The sequence below is a fragment of the Tursiops truncatus genome, chromosome 8 (assembly GCF_011762595.2).
Source record: "Tursiops truncatus isolate mTurTru1 chromosome 8, mTurTru1.mat.Y, whole genome shotgun sequence".
In the NCBI taxonomy this organism is placed as follows: domain Eukaryota; kingdom Metazoa; phylum Chordata; class Mammalia; order Artiodactyla; family Delphinidae; genus Tursiops; species Tursiops truncatus.
In genome coordinates, this window is record NC_047041.1 from 81,746,977 (window position 1) to 81,765,871 (window position 18,895).

General features: G+C 34.2%; 1 protein-coding gene across 4 annotated transcripts in view; it reads right to left on the reverse strand.

The window, feature by feature from the left end:
* Positions 1-18,895, reverse strand: part of IMMP1L (inner mitochondrial membrane peptidase subunit 1) — a 74,096-nt gene that overhangs the window by 14,625 nt on the left and 40,576 nt on the right. For all 4 annotated transcript variants that reach the window (XR_012333496.1, XM_004326955.4, XM_019948005.3 and 1 more), the window contains 3 exons: positions 11,733-11,866; positions 10,112-10,200; positions 6,164-6,290 (listed from right to left, as the gene is read on the reverse strand). Coding sequence is in view for 3 of the 4 variants with exons in the window: in XM_073808736.1 (XP_073664837.1) it covers positions 6,164-6,290; positions 10,112-10,200; positions 11,733-11,866 (350 nt within the window). In the remaining variant the exon portion in view is untranslated. The remainder of the gene's footprint in view (positions 1-6,163; positions 6,291-10,111; positions 10,201-11,732; positions 11,867-18,895) is intronic.

Here is an 18,895-nt window from a genome sequence, read left to right on the forward strand (position 1 = left end):
CAGCAGCTTATAATAAACAAACCCTTTCAATCTAATGATTCCTTTCCCTACAGAGAAGTACTTTTTCTGTTTATAATACAAGTGGTAATAGAAGACCATATGGTTGTGACTTTTAGCTAAAGTAAATGACATTTAAACAAACAGAAAAACAGCATTAGGATATTCAAGGATTTGAACTATAACGTAAATACACAGTACACATTGGGGGCTATCAGTTTATAAAGTGACCATTTTCTAATGTTTCCCAATTAGTGAGATTGTTTTTCAGTTGGCCAATCAGTTTTGTTTAAATATTTTTCAATACACAGTAAAACAGATTTATTACTAGCATATTATCCCATTTCCAAGTTCTCCTTTTAAGAACACTATACCACCAGGGCATCCTGAGAACATTTAATCAGTTCTTTCTGAAATGTGAAAATGTCTCTATTTCTTACATTTCTGCCAATAACAATAATGATGTTATTAACATACTCTACAATTCAAAAAGAAAAATGTAAGAAATACTACATTTCTTACACACCTACCATCACTCTACTGTGGTAACAGCCTAGCATTTGATGAACATTTCACCTTTTGTGTATGATTCTGGAATCTGTGGTATCAAGAACCGAAAAGCTTTATATAACTGGATATTTTGATAGGTCAAATATAAAAGCAAAAACATAATTTTTCTAATAAGCACAGATACATTTCCTTTAACAATAGCAAAAGATGCTACGCTTTAACTACAGGAAAATACTGAAATCTCCATAATATTTCTGTTAACATGCTCATCTCAACAAGGTGGCTGCTATGGCTGAGAAACTAAAATTCAATAAACAGAGTTTTAATTATTTGAAAGATTTAGAAAAAAAGATCCTTCGTTTTATAATAACCACTGGAAAGCAGAAGTTTACACTTAAAGGAACAGTTTACCAGCTTCAGATAACAACTTATCCATCCTTAATCTGCCAACCAATAAAAGAATCAAAAGAACAAAATACTTGTAGAGTTGTTACATATGTCCAAAGGCACATCATTTCTACTGAAATGTAGAAAACTCTCATTACCACACAAACTAATTAGTAGGTACTGCATGTTGCAAGGGCGACTTAGCCTTCATAGTAACAAAACCACCACACCATTTCTAGGGAACCAAATCTTCCCTCAAAATGAGAACAAGGTAAGTCCAGGTACCTCAATTCCACCAGTCCTTCAGAAGATTTAGATGAGACCAAGTTCAGAGTACTCCAAACTAATTATTCAAAGCCAGGTAAATGTTTAATCTGCTTTAATAAAAGGGCTGAAAACTATCATTCAGTCCAAATAGAAGTCACTTGGGGAAAGAAACGTTTAATCAGCACAATGCTATGCTGGTACAAAGTAACAGGGGCATTCCAATATTTTCTATAACATTTACCTGCAGTTATGGAAAATGGTCAAGTAGCCCTACCACGGAAGAAAGAGCTTTCAAGTCTTCTATGAAGACTAGAATAAACACAGATTGGCCAGTTCAGCATTAGCATACAGTGTGGTGAGCTACAGGAACATCTATATTACTGAAAAATAGAACATCGTGCACTTTACTCCAGAGCGAGTTTGCAGTAGAAACTAGAAGAAACTGAGTAGAATAGAAACTAAAATAAAACACTGTCAGACTCTAGTCATATATCCATTTGTCCACCCTTCAAGTATTTTTAAAGTATCTACTAGATGCCAAATAAAAGTTTAGGTGTTGAGGAATCAGCTGAGATCAAAACAAATCTCTGCCATTAAGAACCTTACATTGTAGAGCAAGGGTCAGCAAACTTTTTCTGTAAAAGGCCAGACAGTAAATAGCTAAGCTTTGCAGACCATAGAGTCTCTGTTACAATGACTCAACTCTGCTGTTTTACTGAAAGCAGTCACAGACAATATGTAAATAAATGAGTGTGGCCATGTTCCAATGAAACTTTAATTACAAGAACAGGCAGCAGGAAGAGTGTAGGGTTTAGTACGCCATCAAAAGGACCATGGCTTTAATTATGAGATGGGAGGCCACTGAGCTCTTTGGGTAGAAGAGTAACATTATTTTTATGAAAAAGCATCATTATTAAAAAGGTTCATTTCAGTTACTGTGTGAAGAGTAGTCAGTAGAGGGGTAAGGAGGCAAGAAGATGGGAAAGGTATAAGCTCAGAGAGAAGTTCAGAAGTTACTGCAAGAAAACAAGAGTGAGATGAATTTGACTTGCACCAGGATGGTAGCAGTGATGGGGGCAAGATGTCGTCTAATTCTGATTATATTTACAAGATACAATCTTGTAAACATGATTTGCTAGTGGATTGGATGGGAGGGTGAAACAGGAAGAGAGGCAAGGATGACTCCAAGGTTTATGACCTGAGTGAGCAGAAGAATGGAGGCGTCTTTACCATGACTGGGAAATACATGTGGGACAAGCCAGTTTTGGAAGGAAAATCAGTTTAGTTTTGGACCTATTAAGTTCAAGGTGAACATTATATACTAAGGTGGAGATATTAAACAGACTATCAGATATATGATTCTGGAGTTCAGGAAAGAAGCTGTGGTTGATATAAATTTAGGTCTTGAGTTAGATAGTATTTAAAACCGTGAGACAGGAAGAGGTCACCTTAAGTGCACGTATATAAACAAAAGAAGTTTAAAATACAAATCCTGAGTTATTCCAATATTTGGAGGAACCAACAATGTTATCCTGAGAAAGATTATAAAGTGTTATAGTTTCTTGATTAGCTTTATAAGAAAATTTTACTGTATTTCCTGAGTCCTGGCCCTATATTCCCTAGGGGAATGGAGACTACGTTAAATCGTCTGCTGTGCAGATCAACAGGAGAATGCCTATTCATTTAATGTACTTCCTACCAGCTAAATGCTTCTTCCAACTAAATTATTTTTGGCAAATTAGTGGCTTCTAGCAGCAAACTGAGGAATTCCTATAGTATAGAAAGGCAAGTTATTCAAGATGTTTGAGCTGAGTACAATTTGTTTCTTTTGAGAGTCACAAATTAAGCTCATTTCGTAGTAGCCAATGCTCAGCCCATAACCCAAGGGAAAAAATTACTGGCCTCAATACCATGAAAATAAGCAAAACCCACTGCAATAGGACCTTGATAGGGACTGCTTCGTTTCCAAATGCTTAATGCAAAAAATAAATCACCTTTCGTAAGTGCTGCTTGCCACATGAACTTTTAGAACTCTGGAATGAATAAAATGGTTTCACATCACTTAACCAATGATCTGTTTATATTCTTGTTTGCCAACTTACAAACAATGCTATTTCTTTCATATGCTAAACTCTATGTTCTAGGTTCCAAATGACAATTTTGGTGTTTTGCTTTCTGAAGCACCTACTTAGGAGAATAAATGTTTTTTGCCTGAAATTCAAAACACGTTTAATATATATCATCCTTATTATGCATCTCAATCAAGATCTGAATAGTAATGTCTTCATAACCTATAAACAACAATGATTTTCCTGAAAGGATGCACAGATAAGGGGAAGAAACCCCTTTCATAGCATGCAGCACCAGTGTGCTTCTGAGATAGCTGGAAAAGGGAACACTCTGGAGGGGCAGAATGCAAACAGTTTGGATATCTCTTCAGTACTCCAAACTTGGATGAATTTTTGTTATAAGTCACCTTGATTAATGGAACACATTTGCTAAAGTGGTTCTGTAATAGCTACACAATTCTTATGGCTTAAAAAACGCAGCCTAGTAAAACTGGTGGAGCCAGGAAGCCTTCAAAAATCACTGGCTTGTCTTTCAGAACTAATACTGGCCCTGATTAGAAACAGTTGCCTTTCTTTTTAAAAATAATAAAGACAAATACATTTTAAGGGAAATACAATTTATGAGATGGGAGTAGAAATAATAATAGTAAGTAGAGGATATTTTGGGATGAAAAGTAGTGGCATGGTAAAGAATATAGATTCTGGACAGAGCCAGGCTACCTGTGTTTGAATTCCAACTGTTTCTCTTACTGTTTAAAATTGGACAATTTATTTAACCTCCCTGTTGTTCAGCTTTCCCATCTGTCAAATGCTACTACCACCTTCACTGGGTTACTGTTTTGATGATTAAATAAATTAACCCTTGGAAAGAGTTTCAACAGTGTCAGGTACAGAGTAAGTACACAGTTAAGTGCTGGCCAATATTATTACAATTGTTTGTACACTTATAAACATGCAAACCAAAGTGAATGGAATACACCTGGAACAAAATGGCAGTGTCCCCTAATTTATCCTCTCAACAAACATAAAAATTCGATGAATGTCTTCTTTAAATAGAATATTCAAAAAATGTACGTCTTATAGTCCTCTGGTTATTTTCTCTGATTACTTAGCAGAGATTTTATCTAAATCTTTTCATCCTAATATTCCTCCTCTAATAATTTTAAAAGAAAACAACAGCAGTGTACACACTGTACACAGATAGTAGATGCTATCATTTATATATTTTGTTATTCTTTCTGTTGATAAAACTATTTCTGGTCTGAAGTATATGCTTGTTGCTAAAGCAACTCAGAAGTGACTAGAATGCCTCAAGAAATGAAAACAGTCATGTGAAGGTGAAACCATTACGTAAATAAGTGACGTTTTTGAAAAATAAAAGGATAAGTATCCATGATGAAGGCCACAGAAAAATAGGCTACCTGATAACCACATTCTCAACTTTAACATTATCACCATCAGTTATGGATTCCTAGGATGTTTAGCACTGTAGTAATAAACATCAGAAGTGTAATAAACATTTGCACAGCTGAACCATAGTCTATTAAGAACGGTAAATAAATAACAGATTATTTAATAGTCTACTGATCAAACTTATAGGGCAATCAGAGGCTATTGTAGGTCAAAATAAATTTACCACGATGAAGACAATTTAACTCTTAATTATATGTTTACACTGGGGATGAAGATAAAGTTACTTAACAGATGTAACAGCTCTATTAATAATCTGACAGTGACACAGAAAATTTAAACAAAAATAGAAAATTAAATTATAATTAAAGTGAGAAGAGTATATGCTGAGTAAACAGAAGGCTGCCCTCCCCTGCCACAAGCTGTCTCAGCAGCCATGTGACTGGTGAAAGGGGCTCACACGTTACATTTGCTCTTCACTCTTCCGTTCTACTGCTCTTGCTCTTCTTCCTAACTGAGTTGGCAAGTTGACTACACCAAAATATCTATCCTAAACATTTAAATAGGATTTAAAAAAACTAAACTACAAGACTGTGTTTGGTTTTACCAGATTTTCCACTAATAAGTCAGTGGAGAAACACTCTAAGCCAGAATTCCAGATTGCATTTACTTGTCATGTCTCCTTTGTCTCCTCCAGTCTATGACAATTCCTGACTTTCCTTTTTTTAAAGACCTTGACATTTTTGAAGAGTATTGGTCAATTATGTGACAGAATGACCCTCAGTTAGGGTTTGTCTGATGTTTTCTCATGAGGCTATACCTTCTTTTTACAAGAGTACCACAAAGGTGATGTGCCCGTCTCAGTCCTTGAATTCAGGGGTCACATTATGTTGACGTCTTGTTACAGGTAAAGTTATCCTTGATCACTCAGTTAAGGTGGTGTCTGCCAGGTTTCTCCTCTACGAAGCTACTGTTTTTCCCTTTGTGAAAATTTCTTGGGAAAGATACTTTTTTTTTTTTTTCCCGTACGCGGGCCTCTCACTGTTGTGGCCTCTCCCGTTGCGGAGCACAGGCTCCGGGCGCGCAGGCTCAGCAGCCATGGCTCACGGGCCCAGCCGCTCCGCGGCATGTGGGATCTTCCCGGACCAGGGCACGAACCCATGTCCCCTGCAACAGCAGGTGGACTCCCAACCACTGCGCCACCAGGGAAGCCCGCGAAAGATACTTTGAGACTATGTAAATACACTATTTTTCCTCAAACGTCTGCCCATTATTTTGACATTCATTGGTGAATCTTGCCTGCAACAACTAATACTGAGATGTTTATACAGGGTTTTAAAAGGAAATAAAATATATAAACTATAATGGCCATGCTGTTCTTGATACAAACATACTTAAATTCTAATGAATGCATTATTCTTATATTCAAAATATGAATAAAAGTTATAATCATTTGTCAGTGTGTTCAGTTAATGTTAATCAACTATGATACCAATGAATAACATAATTGAAATGTTACTTACATAACTATGGCTTTTAAAGAAAACTGATGGACTATTGCTGAGAATTTTGTCTCCTTCCAAACCAATTACTCTTTTACAAATATTTGATTTTGGATCACTTGGGCTTTTTGCAATCACAATGTCACCTCTGAGGGGAAAAAGTCAAAGAAATGTCAGTGTTATTATTAGCATAAACACATGCATGGCACTGCTACAATACTTTTATAAAGCAACTTAAACAAAGCCACACCTTTTATCCTCTGACATACTGACCCTCCCATACATTTACCAGCTTTGAGAACCTTTGTGACTAACTTCATGGGTCAGAATCTAACAATGAGAGTGATGGAAAAGCTATTAGAAGATTCTAAAATTTCTGATAATTCCATGAGAATTATCTTCTTGCACTATACCCACTCAGTGTTACTTCTGTGTCCAAATTTTAGAACCAAAACTATGAAAAAACAATTCCGTGTAAATACCACCAAATTAACCAAGCAAATTTGACTGCCCAGCAGTAGCACTGATTGACTCTAGAGCACATAAAAAGGTAGAAACATCATCTGTGTTTCCCTAGAGCTTAAAGAACTGAGGAATTGCAGCATATAAATTATATAGCCTGGATAGTTTACAGTACAGTCAAAAAAGACATATATTTGAGAAAAAATATCAGAAGACTCAGCCAAATAAAATGCTAAAAGCTGTCCAAACATATATTACAAAAAATAAACTGGCAAATCAAACATATAGAACCAATATGGATATGATTACATATGGAAGACAGGATTCATGGAAGAAATAACAATCTACATGTATCAGAAGACTAAGAAGATATTGAAAATTGGAAAGGAAGAAGGAGATAAAAAAATATGACTAATGCCTCAACCAAAGAGAATACAATGCTCTTTCTGCATGAAATGAGCAATAAGTGAATTCTGTTCCTCACAATCGAAAGGATTTAATATATTTACTTATTATCTGTACCAGGTTCAGGAAATAATTTGATGTTGCTTGTAATAAAAGATGCATATATCAAAACAATATCAAAAGTCACAAAAATAAAAGGAAGATGATGGTTAAATCAGAAACCTAGTTATTGCTATATATAAGTATTACAATGAGTTCAAATCTTTTGGTAGTCAGGTCAAAAAATAAATTATGATTAATTACATGGCAATCATTACCTAATAAAATAAAGTTTAGTTTGGGAGGTATGACAAAATTTTCCTTAACAACTAAGTTAAAGAGGAATATACAAGAAGGATACTTATGTAAGGAGGGTAAAGATACCATCTTCATCAGAACTTTTACAGAAAATACAGCAACAGTATTCAGAACAGTCATTTCTTGAGGTTATTCTTGATAAGAGTTTAATGCTATTAAAACACTAAATTCTATAATTTGGAGTGCAATATAAGGCTTACACTTGTTTGAAAATGTTATAAAGTATCTCTTTCCAACCAACTGGAACCATGTCAATGGAACTGTTCAGATGAGTAAGTTTGCAAATATTGTAACCTATGTAACATACTAACAAAGTTGATTTTGGCTAGCTTTGGGGAAAGAAATGTTTTCCATGGGAGTTTTATTCAGCTTGTTTTTTTTGTTTGTTTGTTTGTTTTTTTGTGGTACGTGGGCCTCTCACTGTTGTGGTCTCTCCCGTTGCGGAGCACAGGTTCCGGACGCGCAGGCTCAGCGGCCATGGCTCACGGGCCCAGCCGCTCCGCGGCATGTGGGATCTTCCCGGACTGGGGCACGAACCCGTGTCCTCTGCATCAGCAGGCTGACTCTCAACCACTGCACCACCAGGGAAGCCCTCAGCTTAAGTGTTTTGACAAAATAATCAATATGATCCTCAAAACAAACTCTGCACTTGAATGGCAACGTAAAAATCATAATTCAGTCAAGGTGTTTTAATAGAAAGCGTCATTACTGTATACTGTATTTCTGGTGGTCTAACCAGATATTATAGGCACAGAGCTTAAATCAAAATATATAACCTTGGACTCTCAACTCTTTCAAATAGGATTTTAAAAGAAACTTAATAGAACTAAGACTGAAATTTTCCTGTATCATTTATAAATATCCTTATTATCCCCTCCTAGATTGTAAGCTTTTGAAAACAAGGGTTAGTATCTTGCTAAGCCTAACATTCTCTATCAGGTACAGCACATCTTATAAGTGAGGTGCTCATTAACTATTTGTTGAAAGAATAAGTAGTCATAAGAGACTATGGTTGTCTCAAGTATGAGTGTTCGGTCCACTGGACTGAAAAATCTATGTCCTTTAGATACCAGATATGCATACTTTCATTTTCCCTAAATGAATGGCTACTCTATCTTTAGAAACAGCTAGCAAGAGGATCTCTTGCCAGGGGTCAGAGATTCCCCTGAAATCTCAAGAGTTCTGTGCTACAGATAAAAGAAAAAAATACTCAGGACAGTAATGTTTTTAAAGTAGGAGTTACCAACTGACTACCTTGGCTGTAAAAGTTACTTTGGTATGTCTCCTATAAATGCCAAAGTTTGAACTGTCCTTCCACCTAATAGGCCCCCTGAAGGAGCAGAATACAAAATAAAACCTCTAAAGAATCTTAATTAGTTTACTAAATATAGTTATTTGTATTACCATCTGAATGCAAAGAGTATCTATCCAAAAAAAAAAAAGACAATATTGAGCTGTTCATTCAAACACTATTTAGCCAATGAGTCCAGCTCCTTGTTAAGGATGCTCAAGGACTATGAGAGTGAAATCATGTGATTAGCATGGAAAACAGAAGCTTGTCTTCATATTGCAGCAAAGCTAGGTCTCCAGTTAATCCAAAGACAGTAATAAGTTATTTTGATACAAGTTAAAAAGAAAAGGAAGCTAGAACATAACCTGTTATATAAGTTTTATTTTATAACCCCATATCTATCAATTAGGTATTATCTTGAAGTTGTTACGGATAAAAGATCTGAGGAATTACCCACAGACCATGCTAGACCATACAGCTTGAGCAAGAGAGAGTTTCTATTTACAGAATCTAAGATAGTGGAAGAACGAGTAAACACAAAGAACAGTTTTACACTATTCTTGGTGATTTTTCAGTAATGTGAAGTGGACTATTAAAAAGGACAATAATGAAAGAGGAATGCCTAAACCTACTTATGTTATAAGCTAAATACCAGCTCAAGTGAGTAAAATTTGTATTTTATGAAGATGAAATGTGATACAGATCTATTTTTTCAGAATTATGAAAAACTAATGGACCCCAAATTTTAGGGAATCAAAGGGGTGTCCTTTAGAAAATACACTAAATTACTAATACTTCACATCCATTCAGAAGGAATAATAATCAGGGAGTTAAGTAGAATAAACAGTATCTCAAGGACTGGAAACACCATTTAGACTAGGATTTTAAAAGATGTAGTGGCAAACAATATTTCCCAAGGAGTTTTTTAACTTAATATAATTAATCAGGAGACTTATAATAGATAAGATTCCTGGCTCCCAGCTATATACAGTGCTATAGTCTAAAAATCACCAACTGCTCATCACAGACTATAGAGAATAAGACAGTCATCAACAGAAATGCAGGATTATTTTAAAAATTAAAAAATCAAATCACTGATTTGGATATGTAATGTAATGTAACCTAAGTCCCTGGTTCTTTATTCAAAACATTCTAGGACAAACCCACCCCCCAACCCCCGCCGCAAAAAAAAAGTAAAGAAGGCTTCTTGAATGCACATTATAAAAGGGACTGCTATCTACTTTGCACAACGATACAAGGAACTGCATGTTTAAAGAAACTATTAAAATTTCTCAAACTGAGAGAAAAAATTTGAGCCAAAATTTCATCCAGTTGGTCATTAATTTGGTTATTTACAAAAGAGTTTTTAAAGCTAAAGTTAAGAAACTGCCGAAAAGACACAATGTGTATGTGTGTTTTCACCATCAGTTTAATATACCTGTGGCAGAATTTACCTTTGGATACCATAAAAATGTCGACTAAGATTTTCTGCAAAAACAACATCTGAATTTTGAATTGTAGGCTCCATTGATGGTCCAGAACACTGAAAGAAAGGCAATTTTAAAATTTAAGTTGAAAACCTTTTAAAATATAAATCATCTGAGCAGGCTTAAAAGAAAGAAAATCAAGCAAATGTTCTTCAAGCTTGGAGGATGATTCATAATAAGCTGGAAGCTCCAAGATAAGTTCAACTCTACAGAGTAGCCAGCAAGTCTGGAAAAACAGGCAAAATATATTTAAAATGGTTTGTTAATATTATATTATAATAGAGAAATAAAATAACATTATCTATGTTTCCAAATTTTGGCCATCTCGTAAAATTTAAGCATCATGAGGGCAGGGACTTTGTCTCTCATGTTCCCAATTGCATAACCAAGGTCAAGAACAGTGCTTGGCATAAGGTTGATACTCAATATATACTTGTTGAATGAATAAATTAATGATTTTTTTTTCTTGCTACTGTCAGCTATCATCCAGTGCCCATGACAGTTATTTACCAAGTGGTATCATACTATTCTCAATGAGTTGATGCCTTTCCTTTTCTTCCAAGAGAACAGCTTACTCATTTGATGGGGCTGCAACTTATATTTTCTACTGAAAAATATTGGCATAATGAGATGTACTTTAAAGATTTTCATATTAGTAGGTAAAACAATTATCTTCATATATATCTCAAAACTGTAATAAATGATCATTGCAACTTGAAAAATCTAAACACAACAGTCTCCATTCACTCCACTTACATGTAAATAAAACTTTTTACTCAAAACTTCCTACTTGGGCAGAAAAAACAAAGACCACAATGCAAGTTTTTTGCTAACTCTGTAGCCTACTGGAAATACCAATGTAAATTTAAAAAAATCAAAGAGGGGAGTTTCAGTTAAATATATTTATTTGCATTACTCCAGCTCAACTTGAGATTATATGACTGTGACTATCTTAGGGTAAACCTGATAAAAATAGCAACACCAACAGCAAAACTTACTGACTGAACAATCAATCAATTTATTCTTTCATTTATATGACAAAAGGTTAGTATTGTCATGGTTGATAGATTTATGATGCAATATTAAGAAAATGCATTGGTAGGAGGACAGCCTTAACATTTTAATGTTGACACAAGGCAGAATAATCATTTATTTTCAGGACAGTTATTGATACTCTTCACAGTGGTTAAAAGTAGGGGTTTTGAAAATCAGAGAAATCTGTGCTGAAATTCCAAGTCTACTTGGAATTGTGGGACCTGCAGAAAGTTACTTAAGCTTTCTGAGCCTCAGTTTCCTCATGTGTATAATAGATTTCTAGTAAGTATCTCATAGAGTGTAAAAGATTAAATGAGTTAATAAATGTAAAACATCAAACACATCCTAGAACACAGTAAGTAGCATTCAGTAAATGGTAAAAACTAGTATTATTAGATTAATAGGGCCTTTGTGCCCCTGCAAGAAACAATGCAGGACCATATTTAAAGTTACAGTTCTTATATTTTATATCAGTGCCAATTCAAACACTCTTCCTTCAATTTAAAAAAAAAACACATTTTAAATGATTATTTTCTTGAATGTAAAAACTTACCATGACAACACCACCAACGTATTCAAAAGCACAATGAGCTATACAGCCATACTGAATAGTATAGCCAACAAGCCGAAAGGTTTTTCCCAGAACACCACGAAGCATAGTTCTATGTAGACTCTGCCACCATTGGCCTGATGGTAAATTTCAAAAAGTTTCATGATCAATACTATTTAAAAACACTTAAGAAATAGCTCTATTGTAAAATATTTTACAATCACCCAGAGTGTATTAAATGCCTAATATGGTTTGGTGCAGAAAATCAAGAGTTTATTTTCATTTTTGCTGAAGGTTTATTAAAATGGCAAGTTATAGCCACTTAATATTGTGATCTTCTAAACAGAGATTATATTCAAATATCACTGGGTTTATATATGAATTAGATAACTAGTAGACTCTGAACTTGTCTCTCTCCTTTCATGCCTTGGTTATTTCTTGGTATTAAGGCAGATGTCTAAGAAATGATATTAACTCTTTCAAATACTAATAATAGTGTTTCATACTGTTGCCTGCTATAGTACATCAGTTCTCGTCATAACATAATATAGGAATAAAGGGGAAAGCACTAGAATAGGTGTATGAAAACGCAAGTTTTAAACTGCTTCCTTTATTAATTTGCATGATCTTCAATGAATCACTTAACCTCTCTAGGCCTTAATAAAATGGAAATAACAGTATCTCACAGAATGGTTCTGAGAATCAAATTCAATAACATGTCAAAGTGGCTTTGTAAATTATAAAGTTACATTCAGTTTTCAGTTATTAACTATTGATATAACAATGAACACATGAATATTATGAAACAGCACAAAGAAACATGTATTTTTAGAAAGCTATATACCTTAACATACTGATATTACTCATTTAAAACAGTCCTAGTATTTGTCCCTTCCTTTCCATTTACCTGCTAAAACTATGTTTCAAGCATTTCTCAACTAACAGCCTAATGCTTAGGCCTAGACTCCTATGCACTGTTCTCAGATTAAATTTACTAAAACACATCAACAATAATAATATGTAACATTTGCTCAATGCTTGGATATGTCAGGTTTTACAAATTAATCTCTGTGAGATAGACAGTATTACCATTATCATTTTATAGATAAGACAAAGGAAACTAAGAGTAGTAAACTTGCATGCTAAACATCACAAAATCTGAAAATGATACTCAAGAACTTAACCATTATGTTACAGTGACTTCCATATTACTCCCTTGCTCCCATAACCTCAATGGCTCTCTATCAGATCAAGTACAGATTACTCATTTTCAGGATCTTTGACAGATGGTTCCCATTCCATCCTCAGATTCCAACCTGATCTTCCCTGATGCTCCTACATGAATGAACTACTCCATCATACTGGTCCAGTTTACTTAGGGTATACTGCCCAACCAACACTTATGTATGCCAATACCCATGCCTGGAATATACCCATCATGATACCCATCATGTATCTAATTTTTAACTCTTCTCCAAATGCTCTCAACAGGCAAGTTTTTCCTTCTCCTCTGGGTTCCTATGGTTCCTTATGTTCATTTTTTAATGATTAAGAACACTGTTTCTAAAGCTGATCTTGTCTTGAGCAGGTATCCTGGCTCCACCATATTTTAGCTGTGTGATCTTAGGAGGTTATTTTACCTCTGTAAACCTCAAGTGCCTTTCCCTGTAAAATGGCCTTAGTATCAGTACCTATCTCAGAGAGTTAGTAAGGATTACATGTAATCAGATATATAGTCTGTGTAGCAGAATATATCAATAAATTCTAGTTACTATATCATTCACTTGGCAATCAGCATGTGCTGTATAACCTCATAACATTAGTTGCATTTTAAAGTGTCTAAGTTTCTCCCTAACTTATGTTTACATAAAATAATAGAATTTTTTTTTTTTGTCTGCACCACATGGCTTGCAGGATCTTAGTTCCCCAACCAGGGATTGAACCCAGGCCCTCGGCAGTGAAAGTGCGGAGTTCTAACCACTGGACTGCCAGGGAATTCCCAATAATAGAATTTTAGAGCCCACAGCATAGAACTATGTCCTTTATTAGTGTTTTATTACTTATTAGTGTTTATTCATCTATTAAACATTTATTATGTCTTCTCCCCTAACAAGTCTTCTCTGGCAGCACCCCAAGAAATGTTACTTATGCTTTGTGTCACTCACCTACCTTAAGCATACACTGATTATAATACTTACCACACTGTATTATTCATATCTTTTCCCTTATTACATACTATATTTGCTTATATGTCTGTGGGCAGTGACTGTGCAGTATTCATCTTTGGGTCCTTAGGGCCTACCAAAGAATGCTTGCCTGGCTGAATTAATGAATAAATATTGAACCCAAATCTCCTATAATTTCAACATCTTTAGTATGATAAAAATGGTTATAAGGTTCAAAATGATTATCAGAAGACCACTAAGATTTTGGGTTAATAAGGAGACATGTTAATGTCATACTCACTGAAGAAAGAAAAAAACTGTCAGTAACATATTAAAAAGTGTTCTCATTAAATCTTTTAAGTAATATGAAATATCCCATCTTAGGAATCTGGCTTACAGTAATAACTGATGCACTTTAAAAAATACTGATATTTAGAATTTCATAAATAAGAAGTGATATTTAAAAACACTTCATAACTGAGGTTCAATTAATTCAGAAAAGACTGAAGAGGAATAACAATAATAGAACATTATTTGTAAAGTTAATTAGGTTGTGTAAACACTACTTTGCTCCCACTATAAAACTAGGGAAAAAAGTAGGGGTTAAGTCCGAAAGCTTAGCTTTGAAAATGTGATCTATGAAAACAAATCCTAAAAAGTAGTGAAATGAATATTACATTTAAAAACTAAAATAGAAATGAGCTTACCTGATGTTAGAGAGGGGATATATTATCAAACAAGAAGAAACACGTGGCACTCAGCAAGAAGATATTGTTAACACAGATAAAAGGTGAAATTTAGAGGGGAAATTAATAGCAATCTACCAAAATTTAAATAATTTGGATTACGCAATAGATTATGCATTTGGCTAAAAAACATACTAAAAAAATACAAAGATGCTATAACAATACAATGGTTCTGATTCACTGAGAGGCCCTGTAATTAACTCCCATTAAGAAGTAATTGGGGCCATAAAGCCTTTTTTTATTACTCAGTAAATGCTCGATCCCAAATACAATGTTTGTGATGAAACTGTCTCATAAAATAATAAAACAGATGAGTGATCAGAAAAAAGAAGTTAACAGACATTGTTTCTTCCCTAGAGATATTAGCAACAGAATGGTGTCTGAAGTGTCTGAAACTATTTTGGATCTTAATCTCCTAGATGAAAAGAGCGATGGAGCTATTTATGGAGGACTCTGAGGATCAAGACTACTTGGTCTTATATTTAAAAGTGAAATGAGGAGCACTGTTGAGAAATACTGAAATTGAGAATAAGAGCTGATGAATTTTTTTTAAAGAGAAATCTCAGAGTAGAAAGTAACATTCATATAAGACATAAATAAATCACATACACTGCTAGCACTCAGTAGATCTACTAGCAAAAGGGATTAAATAACACAGAGGTTTCAAACCTCTGGTTTACATAGTGATTTCAAGGGGTCCATGACTCTATATATGCATACATTTGCCAGATATCTTGTTTGTCCCTTTGGACTCACTCTCTACCTTTCTCCATACTGCTCTCTGCACTTGGAAAACTGACCTATATGAACTACATCAAGGCACTTCAGTCAAGCTTCGACTTCCAGCAGGAAGTCAGAGGAAGGAACGGTTATGCATTTTCCTGGCTCCCTCCCTCTAGAGTCTTCTCAGGCTGGCTATGTCTTTGGACGAAAGGTCATTGTCTCCAAAGGCAGAGGAGCCACTTTGAGGGGTTTCCCATTGGCCAAATTTGAGATTTAAAAAAAATAATAACAGTAATAAATAATATATTAGAATAAAAATGAAATCTACTGAGGACATTTTTTTAAATAGAAGTATGTGTTGGGGACAAGGAAAGTTCTTTATCAAAAAAATGGCAGCTAATATATATATATAGAGAGAGAGGGAATAATGAAATTATTACCAATGTAATAATTCATTCAGGCAAGGGCCATTAATAGATGTTTAAAATTACTGGATGATGTTCTTGGATTAGAAGAATTAACATTATTAAAATGGCCATACTACCCAAAGCAATTTACAGATTTAATGTTATCCCTATCAAATTACCCATGACATTTTTCAAAGAACTAGAACAAATAACGCTAAAATTTATATGGAACCACAAAAGACCCAGAACTGCCAAAGCAATCCTGAGGAAAAAGAACAAAGCTGGAGACATAACCCTCCCAGACTTCAGACAATACTACAAAGCTACAGTAATCAAAACAGCATGGTATTGGCACAAAAACAGACATACAGATCAATGAAATAGAGAGCCCAGAAATAAGCCCACACACCTACGGTCAATTAATCTTCAACAAAGGAGGCAAGAATATACAATGGAAAAAAGACAGTCTCTTCAATAAGTGGTATTGGGAAAACTGGACAGCTACATGTAAAAGAATGAAATTAGAACATTCTCTAACACCATACACAAAAACAAACTCAAAATGGATTAAAGACCTAAATGTAAGACCAGATACTATAAAACTCCTAGAGGGAAACATAGGCAGAACACTCTTTGACATAAATTGCAGCAACAATTTTTGAATCTGTCTCCTAGAGTAATGGAAATGAAAGCAAAAATAAACAAATGGGACCTAATGAAACTTGAAGCTTTTGCATAGCAAAGAAAACCATAAACAAAATGAAAAGACAACCTACAGAATGGGAGAAATTATTTGCAAACGAGGTGACCAACAGGGCTTAATTTCCAAAATATACAAACAGATCATACAGCTCAATATAGAAAACAAACAACCCAATCAAAAAATGGGCCGAACACCTTAACAGACATTTCTCCAAAGAAGACATACAACAGGCACATGAAAAGATGCTCAATATCGCTAATTATTAGAGAAATGCAAATCAAAACTACAATAATATATAACCTCACACGGGTCAGAATGGCCCTCATCAAAAAGTCTACAAATAATAAATGCTGGAGAGGGTGTGGAGAAAAGGGAACCCTTTTACACTGTTGGTGTCAATGTAAATTGGTGCAGCCACTATGGAGAATAGTATGGAGGTTCCTTAAAAAGATAAAAACAGAGTTACCATATGATCCTGCAATCCCACTCCTAGGCATATATCCAGAGAAAACTCTAATTCAAAAAGATACATGCACTCCAGTGTTCACAGCAGCACTATTTACAATAGCCAAGACATGGAAACAACCTAAGTGTCCATCGAGAGATGAATGGATAAATAAGATGTGGTACATATATATATCTATATCTATATCTATATATAGATATATAGATATATATATATACACAATGGACTATTACTCAGCCACAAAAAAGAATGAAATATTGCCATTTGCAGCAATATGGATGGACCCAGAGATTATCATACTAAATAAAGTCAGAAAGAGAAAGACAAATAACATATGATATCACTTATATGTGGAATCTAAAAAAATGATACAAATGAACTTATTTACAAAACAGAAATAGACTCACAGACATAGAAAGCAAACTTACGGTTACCAAAAGGGAAAGGCGAGGGGAAGGATAAATTAGGAGCTTTGGATTAACAGACGCACACTACTTTATGTAAAATAGATAAACAACAAGGTCCTACTGTATAGCACAGGGAACTGTATTCAATATCCTGTAATAAACCATAATGAAAAAGAATCTGAAAAAGAAGAGATAGATAGATAGATAAACTGAACCACTTTTCTATACACAGGAAACACAACATTGTAAATCAACTGTAGTTCAATTTAAAAAAATACTGGGTAAAAGGTTGTTGGTAAACAGGACATGTGCAAAGTATTAAAGTAAATAGTTTATTATTTACAAAGGGAACAGAATACCTTTTCATGAAGAGATCAAGTAAATATTACCTTTACATGAAGAGATCAAGTACATATTAACTATGTGATCAAATTTAGCTGCATAAATAATGGTAAAAACTGATATGTAGCTTCCTGACATGATGCAGTGACATACAGTACATCAACATCTTTGTACTATTCTTGCCAGAAGTGTATAACCTAAATCTAATTATGAACAATCAGACACATCTGTATCATAATCCATAAACAACTTGAACACTTAAAATATAAATTTAATAAAATAATAAGAGTATTATTTTAAATTATAAGAATAATTTAAAATACAAGGACATGACAACCAAATACAATATGAAATCCTTAACTGGATCCTGAAGCAAAAGAAAAAGAAAAGCAATAAAAGATATTATGGGAAATTTGAACATAGCCTGTAAATCAAAACACATCATCGTTTCAATGTTATATTTAACAATATCACGACTATGCAGAATGATCTTGTTCACAGAAGAAAAACACTGATTTAAAGATGAATGTAACTGTAACTTTCTTTCACATGGTTTACTTCTGCTACTAATAATATAGGCATATGTAGATAAATTTATACACACACATATACAAATATATACATACACATATATATGTATATATATATATATATATATGTGGAGGAATAGAGAAAGATAATATGGCAAGATGTTCACTGTAAATCCAGATGGAATGTATATGAATGTGTATAACATTTTCTTCAACTCTATAATAGACTTTTTAAAAGAAGAAACACTTGGAGGAAAAGGGGTGTCCCCACAGTCATCAGGTCATTCAATCATTCAACCAATATTTATTGAGCTTCTACTATATGCCAAATACTGTGTTCAGCCCTGGAAATACAATAATGAACACGATGCCTGCCCTTATAGAGCTTACAGATTACTGGGTCAGATGTCACACACACATACAAAGTAGACAAACATGTAAATATATTAAATAATTTCCATAAAGGAAAAAATAGGGTAAAGTGATACAGAATTATTGGTGGGACATATTTTTCTTAAGGATGAATCAGGAAAGATTTCTCTAAGAAAATAACATTGAAGTTAGGTCCTGAAAGATGAAATAACTATGGAAATTGTGGAAAGAACATTAAAAGCAGATGAAACAGAAAGCATGTGCTTAAGGAATTAAAAGAAGACTGGAGCACTGTGTGAAGGACA